General features: G+C 34.6%; 1 protein-coding gene and 1 pseudogene across 3 annotated transcripts in view; both read left to right on the top strand.

Annotated features, from left to right (window-relative positions):
• Positions 1–8,365, top strand: part of ZFR (zinc finger RNA binding protein) — a 74,096-nt gene extending 65,731 nt beyond the window's left edge. For 2 of the 3 annotated variants that reach the window (XM_031443678.2, XM_031443675.2), the window contains 3 exons: positions 1,680–1,791; positions 1,902–1,999; positions 6,749–8,365. In XM_031443678.2, the coding sequence (XP_031299538.1) occupies positions 1,680–1,791; positions 1,902–1,999; positions 6,749–6,928 (390 nt within the window). In that variant the 3' untranslated portion in view covers positions 6,929–8,365. Of the gene's footprint in view, positions 1–1,679; positions 1,792–1,901; positions 2,000–6,748 lie in introns of those variants that run through there. The other variant, XR_004133929.2, reaches the window with a different exon arrangement.
• On the top strand, positions 418–558 carry LOC116152404 (small nucleolar RNA U3; annotated as a pseudogene).
• Positions 8,366–16,760: the final 8,395 nt, after the last annotated feature.

The following is a 16,760-nucleotide window of genomic DNA, read 5'->3' as shown; positions in this document are numbered from 1 at the left end:
GTCTAGATAACTGAAGCTGATTCCTTAAAATACTAAAAATTTTTAATGAAAAATCCTTTAAAAGTGTCTGGAACATCTTCCTGCATTCTTCAACTGAATAAACTGGACCATTTAAATTTTTTGTTGTGATTTACATTTATCATTATTAACATCCTTTCTCAGATTTTTTCCAGTCTCATGCTTTCAGTTATCATTTTTTTGTAGCTGTTAATGTGTACTGTCTCTTTAAATTCCCATCTCTCTTACAGTTTATTCTTTTCTTTTGTATTGAAGTACAGTCAGTTATAATGTGTCAATTTCTGATGTACAGTACAATGTCCCGGTCATGCATATACATACATTAGTTTTCTTACAGTTCATTCTTAACTTGTTTGGTACTAGAATCTCCACATGTCCAATCTTTTAAGAATTATTCTTAAGACTGTACTTTCAGGGATCATTTCTATAGTTTGTTACTAGAGAAGTTTCTCTGAACATGTAGAGCACCGGAAACCATAAGGAGGAGGATAAATAAATAGGAAAAAAAGCGTTATTATTTAAAATATCTGAGTAAGTGGCCTTGGCGTGAATAGGTGGATGTAGTTGTTACCTTGGATTAGATCTTTGAGCTTTTTAAGTATACTTTTTCAGAATGAGTTCTCACTAAGGTATTTTTGGCTTCACTGTCATTTTAAGAATTTCATTCGAGTTCCAATCTATTTAGTTTCTTTGAATTAATCTTGGTGATCTTATTTAAAATTCAAGTAAAAGCTACAACGTGGGTGAACCTTAAACATTATGCTAAGTGAAAGAAGCCAGACACAAAAAGTTACATATTATAAGGTTCAAGTTGTATGAAATATCTAGAAGAGGCAAATCTATAGAAATAGAAAGTGGTTTAGTGGTTGCCAGAGGTTAGAGAAAAGGGAGAATGGAAAAAGACTGCTTTTGAGGTTGGAGTTTCTTTTGGGGGTGATGAAAATGTTCTGGAATTAGGGAGTGGTTATGGTTGAACAAGTTTGTAAATGTACTAAACACCACTGAATTATATACCTTGAAAGAGTGAATCTTATGTGAATTATATCTCAATTTTTGAAACCTAAATGGAAGCAAATTTTTCTAATAAGATACCCTTTACAACACTTCTAGATCTATATCTGTACTTTTACTTTTGTCTTCTAGTCATCAGTTTAGATTTTGAGTCTCTCAAATGCAATTTACAGTGAAAGCATAATTTCCCTTAAGGATAATAGATGTCTAATTGTGCATTCAATGAAAGTTTAGATAACATCCATTGTTTGTAAAGAAAATCCTGATCTAACTCCTTAGTATTACCAGTATGTAAGTATAAGGAACAAATGTATGTGAGCCCTATAAATATCTAAAGAGTTGGAAAGGATAATAATAACTAAAAATAAAAAACAAAAAAACCCTATTAATCTACTTTTTCATTAAGCATAAATTGCAAAATACTTTTAAAATGCAGATTATACATTGCCTTATTAATTTTTGTTTTACTTAATTTTGATTTTATATTATGTAATTTTTATTTTCTTTTTAGTGATTTGTTCTATGTAACTTTTTCAATCTTTAAAATTTTTAATGACAATTTCACAAGCAGTTTGTCATTCTGGTGTTTGAAAATGATTAATTCCTTTGGCTGTAAGCTGTTAAACACATTTTTATGTTTTTATTTTTAGGCTATGGAGTTACTAGTAGAGAAAGCAATCAGTAGTGCTTCTAGTCCTCAGAGCCCTGGAGATGCACTGAGAAGAGTTTTTGAGTGCATTTCTTCAGGGATTATTCTTAAAGGTAAGTTTTAACTTCATTTTTAATGTTTGTGTTTGATGGTTAAATAAGAATTCTTTCTCTTACAAATGGATAATGCTAATTCTTCTTTCTCCCTCTGCTGATTGCTACAGGTAGTCCTGGACTTCTGGATCCTTGTGAGAAGGATCCCTTTGATACCTTGGCAACAATGACTGACCAGCAGCGTGAAGACATCACATCCAGTGCGCAGGTACCAGTGTGTTCCTAATCCCAAAGCTTTGTTCACTGCCCTTAAGGTTTTGGTTTTTTATAATTGTCCTTTAGAAGAAGTCACTGTATAGAATTAATTCTTCTACTTCTTTAGTAAATAAGCCCTTAGAGGGGATATAATTTAAACTAGATTGCATTAATATAATCTTAAATTTTATTGTTTTAACTATGTGTGTATCTTATTAAATGTATTATATAAATACAAAAACACAACAGTATTTTCAGTGTCATTAAATCTGGTTATTACATTATATGTTAGAATCAGTAGAGAAACTATGTCCTCTGGTTGTAGGGGGTAGGGAGGAGTAAATTGGGAGTTCGGGATTTGCAGATAGTAACTACTATGAATAAAATAGATAAACAACAGGTCTTATTGTATAGCATGGGGGACTACATTCAATACCTTGTAATAGTTTATAATGAAAAAGAGTATGAAAAGGAATATATATACACATACACAAAACTGAATCACTCTGCTGTACACCAGAAATTAATACAACATTGTAAATCGACTATACTTGAATTAAAAAAAAAGATCAGTAGAGAAACTATGTCCTCTGGTTGTACAAAAGTGATGTGCTGTGTGGTTTATGGTAATTTTTGCTATTATTTAGCCTTTCCTACCACTGAAAAGGCCATCTAATATAGTAATTAAAACTGGGCTCTGGAGTCACGACTTCTGAGTTTGAATACCAGCTCTTTATCTCATCTATAAGGGGTGAAGCAGTATCTATCTCAAATAGGATTGTTGGGAAGATTAAATGAGTTAAAATTTCAGTCAATCTAGAACTGCTGTAGTTTTCTTTTTTTTGACTCTAGAAGTGTACTAAGAGTAGAAATGGCTACTAGCTGTAAACAATAATAATCCACTGTAAGGCAGTTGAGCTTGATCTGTTCTGGCAAGAATGATTTGGAATTTGGAAGATACCAGGATTAAAGTAAATTGTTATGCTAAAAGTATATTGAGGGTGAGTCAATAGTAATAGAAGATTATGAAATCTAACAGACTGTAGACTTCCAACTCACGTGTGTTAAACAAGCTTTGTTTTGTTTTTATTTCTTTGGGTTTAATTTTCTAAGGAAGAAGAAAGTTACCGTAGGTGTCTTTTCTTTTGTTTCTCCCTTGGTACTTAAAGAAGGAATTATTTATAAATTTTGGCTTAGGAGCAGGGTATTCGAAAACTTAAGAGAATTTGTATTTGAAAGGAAGGCAATTTTCTTTTAATGTCTGTAAAGAAAGTAGTCTGGTTTTAAGAGGTAGTTAGAAATGTCCTAGTTAAAAGTGAAGAAGTTATGATGGAAAAAAGGGAAGTCTTGTACACTACTGGTGGAAAAGTAAATTGGTGCAGCCACTGGAAAACAGTATGGAGGTTTCACAAAAAACTAAAAATAAAACTACCATGTGATACAGCAATTCCGCTTCTGGGTATGTATCTGAAAAAAAAAAAAACAAGAACGCTAACTTGAAAAGATACAAGCACCCTGGTCAATGTTCATAGCAGCATTATTGACAGTTGCCAAGATATGGAAGCAACCTAAGTGTCCATCAACATATGAATAGATAAACAAGAGATATATATATATATATAGATATATATACACACACACACATATACATACACAATGGAATACTACTCAGCCATTAAAAAGAATGAAATTTTGCCATTTGCAGCAACGTGGATGGACTTGGAGGGTATTATGCTAAGTGAAGTAAGTCAGACAGAGAAAAACAAATACTGTATGATATTTATATGTGGAATCTAAAAAATACAACAAACTAGTGAATATAGCAAAAAAGAAGCAGACTCACAGATACAGAGAACAAACTAGTGGTTACCAGTGGGGAGGTGGAAGGGGCTATATTGGGACAGGGGATTACAAGGTACAAACTTAGGTATAGAGTAAGCTACAGTGATATATTGTGCAACATGGGGAATATAGCCAATATTTTACAATAACTATAAATGGAGTATAAGCATTAAAAATTGTGAATTACCATATTGTATACCTGTAACTTGTATACTAGTGTACATCAACCATCCTTGAGTAATGAATAAATGAATGTGGGGAAGTAACATTACTGCATCATTCCGTTTATGTAACAATCATGAAATAACAATTATAGAGATGGAGAACAGATCAGTGGTTCCTAGGAGTTAGGAATATGGGAGAAGGTTGGGTGATACTATAAAGGGAGTCTTGTGGTGATGGTACAGTTTAGTGTCTTGTGTTGGTGGTTATGCCAGGCCAAACACGTGGTAGTTGCAAAACATGTAAACAAGTATATGTATGACTGGTGAAATCTGAATAAGCTCTGTAGATTGTACCCGTGTCAGTTTCAGTTTGGTTTTGGTGGCCTGTAGCACCCATGTCAATAATTCTCTTCCTTTGTCTCTGTCTGGGACTATTCTTTTCCTTCCATAATGTTTACCTTTTTTTTTTTATGACTCTGTATGTACTATTCTCTAGTAACCTTTTCAAATTGCTTCTGCAAGATGTACCTTTGTCATTTATTCACATCCCTTCCTATAGGTGTCCAGTAGAACAATGTACCTTTTAAAAGGCACATTTATAAGGTTAATCCTCCCCCTCATAAAAGGAATTAAATAAACTGTAAGTTTTTTTTGATATTGTTTAAAAACTCCAAAATGACTTTGTATAGGAATAATTTCAGTATTCTCAAGTTTTGTTTGCTGCTAAATAATTGCCAATTACACTAGAATTCTCTCTCTTGTCAGGTGTTAGAAATACTTGCAAACCATATGCAGAACGAAAGCTTATAGAGTGCTCACTCCAGCATCAAATGGCTATCATACTTTTCCTTACTGGAGTATTCTTACATTTAGAAACTCCTAGTATTAGAACAGGCTGATGATCAGTAACAATATCTCTGTAGAAATGTGTTACTATTCATTATAATGCAGTAGATATCTTTGGATATTTTCTTTTCATACAGAAGAAAACATTATTCTGTTTATCTTTGAGAAGGACCTTTTATAAGTCTCTTTAAATAAAGAATGAGTATTTTATTATGATAAATATTCCTGGTTTCACTTCAGAAAGTTAACAGCCTTATAGAATAAATGAGATAGAGAAGCAACCAGTACTGTCAAAAATTCAGAATTGCAGGCGAAAGCAGAATGCAGTATCACGTTCTGAGCACTGATGATTTGGGACTTTTCAAGGTTTAAAAAGCAAATATATGAGGCAAAGTTGTAAATTTAAACTGGAATCATCTGATCTGGAAAAAAGTTTTAGAGCAGTAAATTCTCACTGGATAATTGTAATCAATAATTATATCTCAGCTTAAGAAAACAAACAAGGATTAAAAACAGTCTAAACAGCAGCCACTTTGGAAAAGTTTGGCACTTCCTCAGTAAGTTAAACATATGACCCAGCAGTTTGACTCCTTAGGTATATACCCAAGAGAACTGAAAATGTATGTACATTAAAAATTTTATAGGGGGGAGGGTATAGCTCAGTGGTAGAGAACGAGCTTAGCATGCATGAGATCCTGGGTTCAATCCCCAGTACCTCTATTAAAATGAATTTTAAAAATAAACCCAATTACGCCCCCCAAAAAAAATACTGTATAGACAAATAGCAGCATTGTGCATAATTGCCAAAAGTAGAAACCACCTAAGTGTCCATCAGCCAGTGAATGGATGGATAAACAAATACAGTATATCCATACAGTGGAAAATTACTCAGCCACTAAAAGGAATGAAGTGCTGATACATGCTACAATATAGGTGAATTCTGAAAATCTTACGCTATGTGAAAAAAGCCAAATACAAAAAGTCATATTGTCTGATTTCATTTATATGAAATGTCCATAGTAGACAAATCTATAGAGATAGAAAAATAGGTTAGTGGTTGTGTGGGCTTTAGGGTAGAGGGATTGAGCAATGATGGCTATTGCACCATATGGTTTCTTTTTGGGATGATGAAAATGTTCTGGAGTCAAAGACTGATTATGGTTGAAAAACTTTGTAAGTATACTACAAAGCACAGACTTGTACACTTTAAAAGAGTGACACTTAAAATATATGAATTATATTTCAAAAAAATAGTCTAAGCAGTTACATTGAAGGTTTAACCATATAGTGAAAGTTGCCATTTAATCAGATGACTAAAATCTCCTTAAATTAGTTTAAAAGGTATCTATCATATCTCAGAAGTCCCTCTAGTTTCAAAATCATGAGATCTTTTGACATTGATGCCTAACATTCCTATGTATACATAGCCATGTAGTGAAAGTCTTTTCTTAGTTCATGAAGTAACAAGTTGAAGAAGTATGATCCTCATTTTGTAAACCTGGGGAGGTTTGTGTGTGTGCGCATATGAACTCCAGGCCTTGAGCATTTGTGTATGTATGGACATCCACAGAAAAAGTAGGAAAATACATGAATATGAACTAAATAGAGGTTCATTCAGTTAGTGATACACTTTTGCTGTATGTTGTTTTAGGATTTTCTATTTGTTTTTAATGAACATAATACTAATTTTTTTAATTTATATATTAAAAAAACAAAATAGCATGCACACAAAAGAACCTGAAAATAAAAACATCAGAACATATGGAGTATTTCATTTGTGAAACTTAATATTGTTTAATGTGTTTCTTTCCTTAAACATGCTTTCTTATGTTGTTTTATGGGGATAGAAACCTAATAAGACTTAATATTGGTTTTTTAAATTAACTAAATTCTGGCTCTTTTTGTTGCAGTTTGCACTGAGACTCCTTGCATTCCGCCAGATACACAAAGTTCTAGGCATGGATCCACTACCCCAAATGAGCCAACGTTTTAACATCCACAACAACAGGAAACGAAGAAGGGATAGCGATGGAGTTGATGGATTTGAAGCCGAGGGGAAAAAAGACAAAAAAGATTATGATAACTTTTAAAAAGTTTCTGTAAATCTGCAGTGTTAAAAACAAGTGCCCATTCGTTGGCTGTTTTTCATTCATAATAATGTCTACTTTGAAAAAATTACCAAGAATTCAAAGAATTACATGGAAGAACCAAGTTTTTCTATGACATTAAAATCTTAATGTACAGTGTTAGGTATTATGTGAATGGAAAGACACCCCCAAAAAAGTTGTGCTCCGACTAGGGGAAAAACAATGGTTCTGACTTTTTTCCCCTTTATTTTGGTTTTATTTACTGGTTGCCCTAGGTCCCTCATATTTGTGTCTTTTATTAACTAGTCCTATTAAATCTTTACTGTATTTAATGCAGTATTTGTTCTTCAGTTGCTATGTGTATTCTGATATTTTTATTTAGAGGTTTTGTTTGCTCTTTGACACTAGTTGTTACTTTGTGTTACAGATATCCTTTATCCCTTAATATTTTACAGCAGTACGTTTTTTTGTAACGTGAGACTGCAGGATTTTTTTCCTTTTGTTTTGTTATTCTGTGTGTGACAGATTACAACACAAAAAAGTTATCCTGCCATTTAAGTGCTCAGAACTGAATGTTTCTGCAGATCTTGTGGCATTTGTCTCTCTAGTGTGATATATAAAGGTGTAATTAAGACATATTTCTGTTAATCTAATCAAGTTTGCCGTCAGTTGTGCATTATTAGCAGTATAAAAGCTAATATATACTATATGGTCTTGCAACAGTTTTAAAGCCTCTGCATAATTGATAATAAAAATGCATGACAGTTTTGTTTTTAATAGACTTTTAAAATTATAATTTTAGGTTTGACACGTAGATCTTTGTACAGTTGACTTTTTGACATAGCAAGGCCAAAAATAACTTTCTGAGTATTTTTTTCTTCTGCATAAGTGGAAAGGGCATTTTTCATATATAAGTGGGCTAACCAATATTTTCAAAAGAACTTTATCATTGTGCAACTAACAACAGTAACTAGCCCTTAATTATGACAGTTCCTTATTGGTGTGTGTGAGATTACTCTAGCAACTGTTACAGTATAACACAGTTGAATGATCCCTGCCCCCTACCCCACACCCCATCGCCCAGATAATTTACAGTTCTATTAACAGTGAGGTTGATAAAGTATTACTGATTTAAAAAATTAAGATTATCTAAAGAAAAAAAACAGAAAATTATTTGGTGTGGCCATCTTACATGCTTACGCGTCCTACAAAAAGCTAAATATTCTAGCAGTGGTGTAATGAAAAGTTACATCTTACTGTTGATATATATATGCTCTGGTACACAAATGTCATTTTGTTGTCACAGCACTACAGTGAAATACACAAATAAAAACTTAAATTCATATAATGACTTAAATGTATTATATGTTAGAATTGACATCATAAACTGCTTTTGCTTTGAAATGACCTTATGCTTCAGTAAAACCATATTCAAATTTATTGGGTATTTACATCTTGTTATTCCTGACAAATGATGTTACCTGAACACATAATTTCCAGGAAATTGTATTATGCAGTACCATATTGGTTCAGTTGCTTTTGGGTCAGAATCATCCCCTGGATTCTTAGAGGACCAGGAGACTGTAGGAGATGACCACTGAGGAAATAGAACAGGAGACTCGGGCTCTTCTCCCAAATTTCTCACGTACTATCTTTGTAACTCAGGCAGACTTCTTTTCTCTTCTCTCTCTTCTTTCTTCCTTCCCTTCCTTTCCTTCCCTTTCCTCTTCCTTCCTTCCTTCTTTCTTTCTTTCCTCCTTCTTTCCTTCCTTCCTTGTAATCTTTCTGGATCTCATTTTACTCTTGAATATTTAGCCACCCAGTAAAAGTTTTGGAATTTTGTTTCTCAAGTTCTCTTAAGAGAGGAGAGAACTGATATTTATCATGCACTGTGGACAGACACCATGCTAGGTCTTCTCATACATTTTCCTGTTTAAAACTATCGTAACAGTAAGAGTAAATGAAGGTGTCATATTTCTTATTTTTCAGATGAGGAAACTGAAGCCCGGAATGGCTGACTAAAGGCAGTACCTGAGTTTAAGTGACGGAGTTGAAATTGAGAGCCAGGTTTCAAAGTTCATTCATGCTCAGAACTTTGCCAGTCTGCTCCCTTCATCTTGCAGTTATGTTCTAAAAATGTTTTCAGCCCAGGTTTCAAATTTTTGCATTTCGTTTGGGTGTCTTCATTCAGATATACAAGTGATACCACTGAATTTTTTTTTTACTAAAATAATTATTTCAGTATTTTTTGCATGGCTTAATTGTTTTCATAACTGAGGCTAGATCTATATTAACCATCTATGAAATAAGTTCGATTGAGTGTTTTTCAGTATTTCTTCTGCTTTGACAATTTTTAAAGAAAACTAAACTCTAGTCAAAAGAAGCATTGGTTATCACCCTGCTAATGCACTCTTCAACCAGTTGTTTTGGTGACTAAACTTTTACTTATCAGTTATTCCCTGCATCTCAGACTGGCTTTTCCTGTTATATAGTGCATGCTTATGTTTCAGTAATGATAACCCAGATAAAATAAGTTGATTCCTCTCAGCCACTCCCCAATACCTGATGCATTCCAAATTAGATTTTTGTCTTCACCACTATTGTTTGTTCTATTTCTTTGAATAAGCTAGTATTAAAAATACAAACTTGCATGAACAGCATAGGAAGAGATCTCAGACTTTTCTAGTTCAGTATTTCAAATCATTTTTTCCTGCTTTTTGACAAAAAGCATAAATCTTCTGCATGATCATGCTGTGACCGTCAGTATATGTTGTGAATTTAAGTTATAAAGAGTCACATTATTGAATTCACCGTTTTTTTATACTGAATTTGGCAGAGCCTACTTTAATTGTTTTCCTAATAAGGGTCAACTTTTATAGTGTTGTAGAAAGATATTCATAGCAGTGATCTCACATTTGTTCATGAGAGTCATCTGGGGAACATTCTAAAAATTTAAGATCCTAAGCCCTAATTTCAAAGATTCTGACTGAGGCCAGAAAAGCCTGAGAATGCTTTTTTTTTTTTTTTTTTTTTGAGAATGCATTTTAAGATGACTTTCTCAGTTACTTGTTTGAAAAGATTGTTGGTAACACGTTATAAAAGTGTAGAGTGTATGGCATAAAATATCTTCTGTCTTGTCTTGCTTTCCAGTTAGTGGTTCCCTTTTCCAGAGGCAGTCAGTGTTATCCATTTGTATATCCTTCCACCCCACGTGGTCTGTGCAAATGTCCACATCAACATGTGCGCCCCTTTGTTTATACAAATGGCTGTGTGCTGTGCACATTGTTCTGCATCTTGCCTTTTCTCATTTAATATACCTTGGAGTCTTGGAGTCTTCGAGACTGTTCCACATCAGTACACATAGGGGAACTGAATCTTTAACAAGCACTGTAGGATCATTCCAAATTAATTTTTTTTCTTCAATTATAGGTGGTTCTGATGCAAGCTGTACATGGATCATGCTTTAATAAACTTGCTTTATAGTCCAAAGTTATATTTTAGATTTAGTATTAAAGATACTATCAGGCACATAATATAGCAAGTTAATTGTGATAGTCAGGAAATCATAATCTCCCTATTCCTTAAGCAATGTTACTGATTAGTTTTTGTCCAGGTAATTTTAGTAAACTGTAGTCTTGTTAATTTCAGTTCTCCTTTATCTTGCTTAGTAATAGATGTAAAAAAAAATCTGAAAATAGGAAGCAATTTAAAAGCTTTAGTAATATTTTTGAACAATGCTTAAACTGGTCCTATGTTAAATACAAAGCTATTGTATTCACATTATCCTAATGCAATCCCAAGTAAGATAACGGTACCAGAGGTCTTCAGTTTGGAAAGGACTGTTTAATCAGTTCAGTAAGCTAATGTGAAATACTTTAAAAAGAAAGTAATTTGTTGAAAGAAAGTGTGCGAAGGCAGTTAAATTGGTCTCAACTGATTAATCACTCTTAAAATACACAAAATATTAAAAGAGTTCAGAAGTAGAAAGGGAAAATGGCAGAGAACATACCTGGGGCTTGGATCAATGTGAGCCCTATATCAAAGACAGGATAATGCAGTATGACAGGTTCCTGGTGAGAAAAAAAGTCCACGGTGTTGTAATTTACCTTGAGCTTTGCCATAAGCTGTTTAAAAAGAGCAATTTGTACTTCAGTGTGACTTAGTGTGCATTGTGGTATAGACAAAAACAGAAGGCCTGCCTTTTGCTAATACATACTGTGGAGGGCTGGAACTTAAAACCTGCATTACCAATCACAACTCCTTTTGGTGAGATGGCACTGCAAACCTTTTAACAGAGAAGGAGCTTCCTTGTATCCTTTATCTGAGTGATAATCCAAAATGAGAGACATAGTCTTCCTACACTTGGTGTTAGTCGCACCACATCTGGAGTCTGCTGTTCAGTTCTGGGCTTTAGTTTTAATGTGATGTTCAAAAGAGAGAGACCAAGATAGTGAATTTGTTCAAAATCATGGCATGGAGTTGGAAACAGAGCAGGAGATATAAGAGGTGATATAGGAGAAAGGATTGTTAAGTATCTTCTAATATGGATAGCTCTGGAAAAAAAATTGAAAAAATAGCTTTTTTAAAACATTAACTGCAACAATAAAATGGATGGGGGTCACTTGCAAAGTTGTTGCCCATGTTCAAAATTATAACCACCTATTTAAGATTCTGGTTAAAGGTCCTAGTATTAGGTATAAGAACATCTTTTCCAAGTTTTAAGTTGCTTTTATACTATTGGTCCATGTACCTAGTAAAGACCATTTGAACAGAACTAAATGGCTAGTTGCTTAAAAAGTTGATAAGAATTATTTCATGGCAGTCAAAATACAGATAGGAATAAGATTAGAAAAATGGGTGCTGGTTTTTCTACACCTCAACTTTTCCCTGTTTTCCTGGGTTTTTTACTCATACCTCTCAACATTCCTCGGCTTCTGCAGCTTCTAAGTACAGTCGACCCTTGACTGCATGGGTTTGAACTGTGCTGGTGCACTTACACGTAGATGTTTTTCAATGGTAAATATCACAGTACTGCACAGTCCGTGGATGCAGAGGATGCGGATGGTCGACGAGTGCAGAGGGTCAGCTCCCCTAACCTCTCCCCACTGCTTTGTTCAAGGGTCAGCTGAAGCACTTCGCATGGTTCTGTCAGCAGCATCTTCTGTATGTGTACGTGCCATTGATGATCTTATCCGTCTCCCAAGCTTTAGATATTCCTTTTCTTAAATTTATTTCCAAATCCTGTCTCTCTTTATCCAAACTCGCCTTGCTTTTTATCTTTCTGCCTCCAGTCTCTACACTATTCAGCCTACAACCCCCAGATTATTCGTCCTAAAGCAGCAATTGGATCATGCCATCACTACTCAAAAGAACTTAAGGCAACTCCACTTCACTGTGCTAAAATGGTGTATTTGATTTCGTCCTCACAACCTTGCTAGGTAGGTATTCATTATACATGAGCAAACCAGTGTTTGAGGTTAAGTAACTTGTTGTCATAATAAAAGCTTGTTTGAATCTCTCATTTTGTATGTGTCAGATCATCAAAAAGCTACATACTTGGAGAGTCCTGTTGACTTCAAAGCCTGAGCTTTTAATCTTTATGCTACTATATACCTCCTATAGATGTGTCTTTTAGTCAAAACCTCTTTCTACAGAATTTGAATGCTTAAGACATGGTGTACAAATAGATTTTAAGCATCCCAATTTTGGTCTGCTTCAGAGACCTACCCGTCAGCCTTTATTTTACCCTCTTCATTCTAAAGAACTTACAAAGCTATATAGCTCTTTCAGAGGTCAGTGTGTAAGTAAGAATAGGAAAAAAGGAGTGAATTCCATCTCCTTTGCTCTGTATTTTAACCTTTACTGGGCCAAAAGTAAAAAATGGTATCTAATGCACTATGTACAGGATATAGCTGTGTCTCATTTGGCGCAAACACTATTAGGAACACTGAGCCAATAGTAAAGATTTCACACTAAAACCCCAATTTGACTTCCCTTGAAAAATTGGAAGACCTGATGACATAGGGCATGTGTTCCTATGATGAGAGTAATGGCTATTCTCTCTAGAGGACAAGTTTAAGACAAAGCCTATTCCGGACAGTTTACCAAAGCCTCTACTCCCTTATTTTGTCTACCAGACTGGCCCTGTGAGCATTTGGTTTTGTTATATTTCAGATCCTAGACATTTTACCTATGGACTCTTCCAATTTTCATGTACAATCACATGTTAAACTGAGGTGAAGACAATCTCTACAATTATTGGCAGTTCCAAAATTCTTCAATTCTGTAATCATGTATTTCCTATGCACTAGGATGCTTGATGTCTCCCACACTTAAGATAAAGGACAGTCATAAAGAAACGTTTAACGCGCTTCCTTCATTGATTGTTTCAAGAGAAGTATCAGGAAGGCCTGAAATTTATGCAAGCTACAGCCTCAAGGGAATCCTTTATTTCAGAGCAGAGATCAAAACCTATGTCCCGAAAATCTGTCACATGGGAGCAGACTGCCTGTCTTCCTGTCTGTTCTTTGGTGGGACTAAGAGAAAGAGAGGGAAGAAAAGGCTGTGGGAATTGAAGACAACAAAGGTGGGCTAAAGGAAAATATGTTCTTGATGGCAAAATTCTTAATTGTATTAGTTCTCAAATTTTTTCTTTTTATGAACTAGTGTACCTCAAAAGGGATGAAAAAGGAGAGGGCTTAGTATATGGTGAAGTGGAGGGGGAGCTACAACTGAATTACTCATTGAAACCAAATGTATGGGTTCCAGTTCCTGAGAAGATGAAGTAAGCACCCTCCTCCCTGTCTCTCTGAATTCAACTATAAAATCTGGATAAAATGCATAGAAGCAATTTGAGGACCCTGAAACATAGTTAATAGGCAGATTCGAGACGACTAGAACTGAAATATCATCAGACAGTTTTGCCGTATTTCCCCTTCCAGCGGTAGACTCACTGCTTCGCCTTGGACATGAGTGCAGCCATAGAAGTGAGTGGTAGAATGAGATAACTAAAGCCCCAGATTTCTGGCCCTAGGCTTGAGAAGGGAAATCCTAGGGAACAGGAACATTCTGGAAAGATTGGGGAGAGGAAGGAGCTCGGGCAAGTGATTCCATAAAGTTATTTATAAATAATACTATAATAATTATAGTAACTTTTTTTCAGCTTTCAACCCCAACTTATGAGGCCAGTATTACCCTGATACCAAAACTAGGTAGAAATAGTTCAAAGAAAACTTAGACCAATATACCTGATGAAATTAGAATGAAGAATCCTTAACAAAAGATTTATCAAGTCAAATCTAGCAATACATATAAAGAATAATTACCACAACCGGTGGAGTTTATCTGGGAAATGCAAGGCTGGTTCAGTATGAAAATCAACCAACACATGAATTTTAGTATTAAAGATATGAAACTATAAAATTTAAAGACAAATAACTGGGGAAGCTATTACAACATAATTTAGCAAAGAGTTGATATTAATAAAGACATTCAAATCACTTGAATCTGATACCACTAAGAAAAGAATTGGACACAGGCATAAAGATTTACTACCTAAATTGTCAAGAATTGGAAAAATGGGAGATCTGTGTAGTGGGTCATTACAAATAATGATCTGTGTTTATTGACATGCTGAGATCTTCACAAATAATGTATGTAAAACTGGAATCTGTGTAAGAATCCACTTTTGCAATGCATGCATCCATATATGCACACACAGACACACACACATAGAAAAGTCCTAAGTTAAAACTATTAACATTGTTTATCTCTGGATTATTACATTCTGAGTGACTTTTTCCACTGATTCAGGTGATTTGACAATGAGTAGGGATACTTTGGTAATAAATAATAAGATACAAACTTCTTTAAAAGGGTAAGTGAGTAATAAACATGGCTGGGCAATTCTCAGAAGAAACATATATTCTCAAAAGAAATATAAATGGCCAATAGCCAGATGAAAACAAATTTTCAGTCTTACTAGTAATCAAATAAATAAAAATCTAAAAAATGGAATAGGCTTTTTGTTGACAAGATTGACAAAGACTATAAAGCTTGAAAGTATTAAATAATACCAAGATCTCAAAGGCAAGGGCACCAGCTCCGTCGACATCTGAATTATCTTTTTTCTTTTTAATGCAAATATCAGTTACAGCCTTTGACCCAGCAACTGAACTTCAAAGAATTTATCTTAAAGAATTAAATCTAACAGGGGAAGGCAGAGCTCAAGTGGTAGAGCGCATGCTTAACATGCATGAGGTCCCGGGTTCAATCCTTAGTACCTCCTCCAAGAATAAGTAAATAAACCTAATAACCTTCCCCTTCCCAAAATAATAATAATAAAAAATATATATCTAGGGAATAGTTCTTGGATCTTTCTGAGATGCTGTTCCCTGGTTATAATCCTCAAATTTGGCTCAAATAGAATTTTCCACCTGTTTTTCCATAAAAAAAAAAAAATTAAATCTAATCAGACAAGTACACAAAACTATAAATTCAAATATATTTACTGAAGCATTACCATCAAGTATGTAAGATTAGAAACAATTAAAATGTCCACAAGTGTTTTAATGAAATACAGCTTAATCATGTAAATGATCTTACAGAGGAGCACCCTCTCCTTAAAACCCACTCATTTGACCCCGGCTGCTCTCTCCCTCAAGAATGTTAGGTCAGGAAAAAAGGTGAAATCAACTATGTAGGAGACTAACACATAAAGAAATTTACTTTATAATGTTTAATAAGAAAAATCAGACTATAAAAACGTGTGAAGAATTATCCCTTTTTGTTTTAATAGAGAAGCATGTATATACAGACCATTCTTCCCCAAAACGTTCCCAGTGACTACACCTGTGAAGTATGATTATAGCTTATTCAGTTTGGGGCTTTTATTTCTATTTGATGAGAAGATTTGCTAATCTCTGTTTCTAAAATAACTTTAACTATGTAATAGAAAATGATTACTGAATAATTCTTAAATAATTACTACATCATAATTCTTTAAAAAGAAAAAAATTGAGTAAAAACTTTCCAATAGCTCCACATGCCTAAGGATAAACCCCAAAATCCTTAGCATGTCCTTCAGGGCCCCATAAACTGTAGCTCCAACCTGTCTCTCAAGCCTCATCTCTTGCTACTCCCTATATGAGAACCTGTCCTGTAACTGCCAGAGCAAAGCACTCACTCTCACCTCTCCATAGTGCAGCTCCTGCTCCCTCTGAGGTCAGCCTCACAGGCCTATGAGAAGAGGGGTGAGCCTTTCCTTGGGATGGGAGAAGGTGTCACTGGGTAATATGAGGGCACCAGGAACAAGGCAGAGCAGAGGGACTTCTAAAAATGAATTGTTATTCTGACCACATCCGTGGTTGCAAATTAAATTTCTCTTAGTATTTTCTCTTTCATTGATGTTGTCTCACATAAGGAGAGAGAAGGAGCTGCTTTTTTTTCCCTTCCCCAGTTCAGCTGAGTCATAAGACTTCTTTTCAGGCTTCTTAAGCCTGCGTAAGATATTTGCAAAGCCTGGCATTGCCTTGCTTGGTGCTTTACTTGGCTGCCCTCAGATTCTGCTCCAGAGACTAAGGTGAATGAATGGTGAATAGACTCCAGTGTTCTGGAGGGAAATAGGGAAATGGGGAAATGGCCGCTGATTTCAATGCTCAAGCAGGAAAGTCACCCTGCAGAAAATATTGAGATGTTTCTTTGCAGCTCAGCCATTCTGTTCCTTATGTTTTGCTTGTTTGGTTGGTTGGTTTTGCCTTTGGGCAAAAAGGATTTTTAAAAAACAGTTTTGATTACATTTTAACCTTGGGAGAAATGACTATCTCAAACAGAAAAC

Source organism: Camelus dromedarius, chromosome 3 (genome assembly GCF_036321535.1).
Source record: "Camelus dromedarius isolate mCamDro1 chromosome 3, mCamDro1.pat, whole genome shotgun sequence".
Classification (NCBI taxonomy): domain Eukaryota; kingdom Metazoa; phylum Chordata; class Mammalia; order Artiodactyla; family Camelidae; genus Camelus; species Camelus dromedarius.
The sequence above is the reverse complement of the archived record's forward strand: the minus strand, read 5'-3'. Positions and strand labels throughout refer to the sequence as shown.